The sequence below is a fragment of the Lycium ferocissimum genome, chromosome 7 (genome assembly GCF_029784015.1).
Source record: "Lycium ferocissimum isolate CSIRO_LF1 chromosome 7, AGI_CSIRO_Lferr_CH_V1, whole genome shotgun sequence".
Taxonomy (NCBI): domain Eukaryota; kingdom Viridiplantae; phylum Streptophyta; class Magnoliopsida; order Solanales; family Solanaceae; genus Lycium; species Lycium ferocissimum.
Window position 1 is genome coordinate 4,471,367 of NC_081348.1, and position 3,450 is coordinate 4,474,816.

General features: G+C 35.7%; 1 protein-coding gene across 1 annotated transcript; it reads left to right on the forward strand.

Annotated features, from left to right (window-relative positions):
* The first annotated feature begins 211 nt into the window (after window positions 1-211).
* Window positions 212-3,198, forward strand: LOC132063141 (transcription factor MYB83-like). Its single transcript, XM_059455581.1, has 2 exons — window positions 212-617; window positions 2,256-3,198. Exons 1-2 carry the CDS (start codon window positions 313-315, stop codon window positions 3,016-3,018), a joined length of 1,068 nt encoding a protein of 355 aa, XP_059311564.1. The 5' UTR covers window positions 212-312; the 3' UTR covers window positions 3,019-3,198.
* Window positions 3,199-3,450: the final 252 nt, after the last annotated feature.

The following is a 3,450-nucleotide window of genomic DNA, read 5'->3' on the forward strand; positions in this document are numbered from 1 at the left end:
GGAGGGGATGAGAGAGAGTGATGGTTGGTCTTCTTGTCTTTGACTCTATCCAGTCTTTGTCGTTGCATTTTTCTTCACTCACAAGGTAATCATCATATGTGTATGAGAAATGGAACATATTTTGCTTCCACTTCACATAATCTTTTTTTTTTTTTCCTTTTTCTTCTTCTCTTTCTCATTAATCCATTCTATATATCTTCTTTCATCTTTTCACCATCAAAGCCTAGCTAGTCGGAATAAGAAGAAGAAATTGATCATCAAAACGTATCATTTTATTTCTTCTTCATATTGTCTGCTAGGATTTTGTTTGTCATGAGGAAGCCAGATCATAACAATCCATCAACAATGATGAAGGAGAAGGAGAAAGGGAATGGTAATAAGGCAAAATTAAGAAAAGGTTTATGGTCACCAGAGGAAGATGAGAAGCTGATGAATTACATGTTAACAAATGGGCAAGGGTGTTGGAGTGACATTGCTAGAAATGCTGGCTTGCAAAGGTGTGGCAAGAGTTGTCGCCTCCGATGGATTAATTACTTGAGGCCTGACCTTAAACGCGGCGCCTTTTCTCCTCAAGAAGAAGAACTCATTGTTCATTTGCATTCTATTCTTGGAAATAGGTACACACACTCTCACAGTCTTTCACATTTTCTACCTAGTCTGTCAAGCTAACAATGTGAAGTAAGTATTTGTAAGTATTTGGAGTTTTAGCTAGGGTCAGTCAAATGTTTTAAGGCTGGTTGGGTAGCTAATTATAAATTTAAACAGTGTGTGAAAAAAGTGACACTACGAAAATATAACAGCTAAAGAGTGAAAATCATGAGGAATCAAGGCTCAAATTCTAGTAAAGACAAAAATATTATAGTAGTAAGTGATTTTTTTTCGTATGTCTAAGTTTTGGTAGTCAAAATTGCTCAATAAATATGCTGACCAGACGCTTACGCTATTGAAAGAGACAATATCAGAGTGTAAATGGTGCTGAAATGTATCAATACTATAATTTTTTATTTTTTTTTGGTAGAACAAACACATTTTATTTCATCTCCTTTCACACTTTACAGCCAATAAACTTTACAAACCAGCAAAAATGAAGAAAAGAAAATCTTCCCAACTCGACCACCTTCCCTATACCCTCATTCTATACATGTATGCCTATGTATATAGTTGCTCAATCCAACCTCTCTCTCTCTACAGTTAGCCTTCCGATTTAGAATATCAAAAAGTCTAGCTTTGCATTCACTCTGTATCTGCTGCAAGATTATAATTGGTCTGATCACCCTATTGTGCCACACTGCTTCATTTCGTGCCCTCCATATCTGGTATATCAGTGCGGCCAGGACTATAAGTTTCTATCAACTAGCTCGAAAGACATTGATTTTAGATGCATATATATGGGTTACGGCACTTGCATATGGTCTTCTTTGCATTATTCGTACTTATAAGGGCACAAATACAGTTATTTTCTCGCAAGAGATGTAGTTCCTGAGCCGAAACGTAACAGTGCATGAACATCGACACTTTTACATATATCATTGGATGACTTATTATTAGTTAACCTAATTATGCACATACACACACACACACACACACAAAAAAAAAAAAAAAAATCTCATTTACCACTAAATCTCAAGCACATAACTCCTAATATTACCTTAAGAAGTTTTCGTGAGGGATTTGTCATGTTCAATTGGTCCTTTTTCATCATTTTCTCTTATGTTAGGGCATTATATTATAAGAACCTCATTTACTGTTAAATCTAAAATCTTCTCCCAAAAGGTTTGGCTCGGACATGTATATATGTGAAAAATTCACGAAATTTAAAAAGTAAACATAATAGAATCCGAACCCAGGGTCCAACTAATTGTAGTAACGAAATTTTCAGCATTTCCGTTTTCAAGTAGGAGATGTATATATATAAATAAATAAATTGAGGGGTGCTTGAAGGGAAAATTAGATAGAAAAGTGCCAAACAGATGTTTAAGGAAAAAAAAAAAAAAAACTAAAAAATGATTGAGTACTGTCATAATTAATTTAGACGCATTTCTGGAACTTAGTCCGTTCTTTGGTTTTAGTCAATTTGATTTTGGTCCAACACTAATAGCTGTATGTTGGAATGTCTGTCGATAAGCAGGAAAATTCAGACATTATTTGTTTTGTTAATGAAACTTGCATAATGCATGCAAATCCCATGCACCAAATATGCTCTTTGCAAATAACAGTTTCTTTCCATTATTTTTAACCTTTTGCATATATTACAGGTGGTCACAAATAGCGGCTCGTCTTCCAGGAAGGACAGACAATGAAATCAAGAATTTCTGGAATTCCACAATAAAAAAGAGGCTGAAAAATAACAACAACACGCCGTCGCCTAACACCAGCGATTCATCTTCAGAGCCTAGAGCTCTCATGGGAGGAATATTCCCCATGCAAGGGCACGACATAAATGTTATCGCAGCCTTATGCATGGATAATTCCTCATCTACTACCTCAGCATCGTCCATGCAGGCAATGGTTCCTAGCAACCAGTTTAACCCTTTCCCTCAGCTTGACAATACAAGCTACAACATAACAGGATTAGTTGGACCAATGAGTTTAGGTCAGTTTGATAGTAATGGCGGTGATGGTGGATTTTCGGACTATGGTGTTGTGGAGACTTATAGTATGATGGGGTTAGGAAGTGATGATTTTTCAGTACCCCCATTAGAGGGGGTTAATAAGAGTACTATGGGGGAGAATAATAATAATGTTAATTTTAGTAGTAACATTGTGACTGCTGCCAATGACTATAATTCCATGATTGAGAAGAAAAATACAAATGGTAACAATAACAACAACAACAACCAACACTTGATGAATATGAGTGGGGGTAGTGATCAAAGCCTCAAGGTTGAAGACTATATGGTTGGTTTTGGGAATCATCATCATTGGCATGGGGAAAGCTTAAGAATTGGAGAATTTGATTGGGAAGGTTTGTTGGCTAATGTTTCCTCCTTACCTTACCTTGATTTTCAAGTTGAATAACTACTCCTTCACCCCACATCCACAATAAAGACAGAACTACCCTCTTTCAAATATCCTCTTCATTTTTTTGATAATCGAGAAATTCAGAAGGCCAGTGGTGCAAGGTTCAAACTGCAGTGAACAATAGATATACTCATCTACCCTTCTCCATTTAAATAATCAGCTTTTGTCTCAATTCTCCTATCTTCTTCTCCCATCTATTCATTATACATAAATCATTTCGATCCCTCATCAATTCCACAACCTCATCTTAGAGAAAATTCTGAGACACACTTCTTTTCTTTATTGTCGATTATCAAAAACATTTCCACTAGATTTTTTTAATCCTTTGTCATTTCTTTTTAAAATTTTAATTTTCGTATACTCGTTCTTCCTCCACATTGATCGTTTAGTTTCCTTCAACCAAAAGTTCCTTCATCAAGATTCATAGAG

What these genes read in the sequence shown, in the direction of transcription:
- LOC132063141 (XM_059455581.1), top strand. Translation starts at nt 313, where the DNA reads ATGAGGAAGCCAGATCATAACAATCCATCAACAATGATGAAGGAGAAG. An exon ending in CATTCTATTCTTGGAAATAG is followed by an intron (nt 618 to 2,255) that starts GTACACACACTC and finishes CATATATTACAG; the next exon opens with GTGGTCACAAATAGCGGCTC.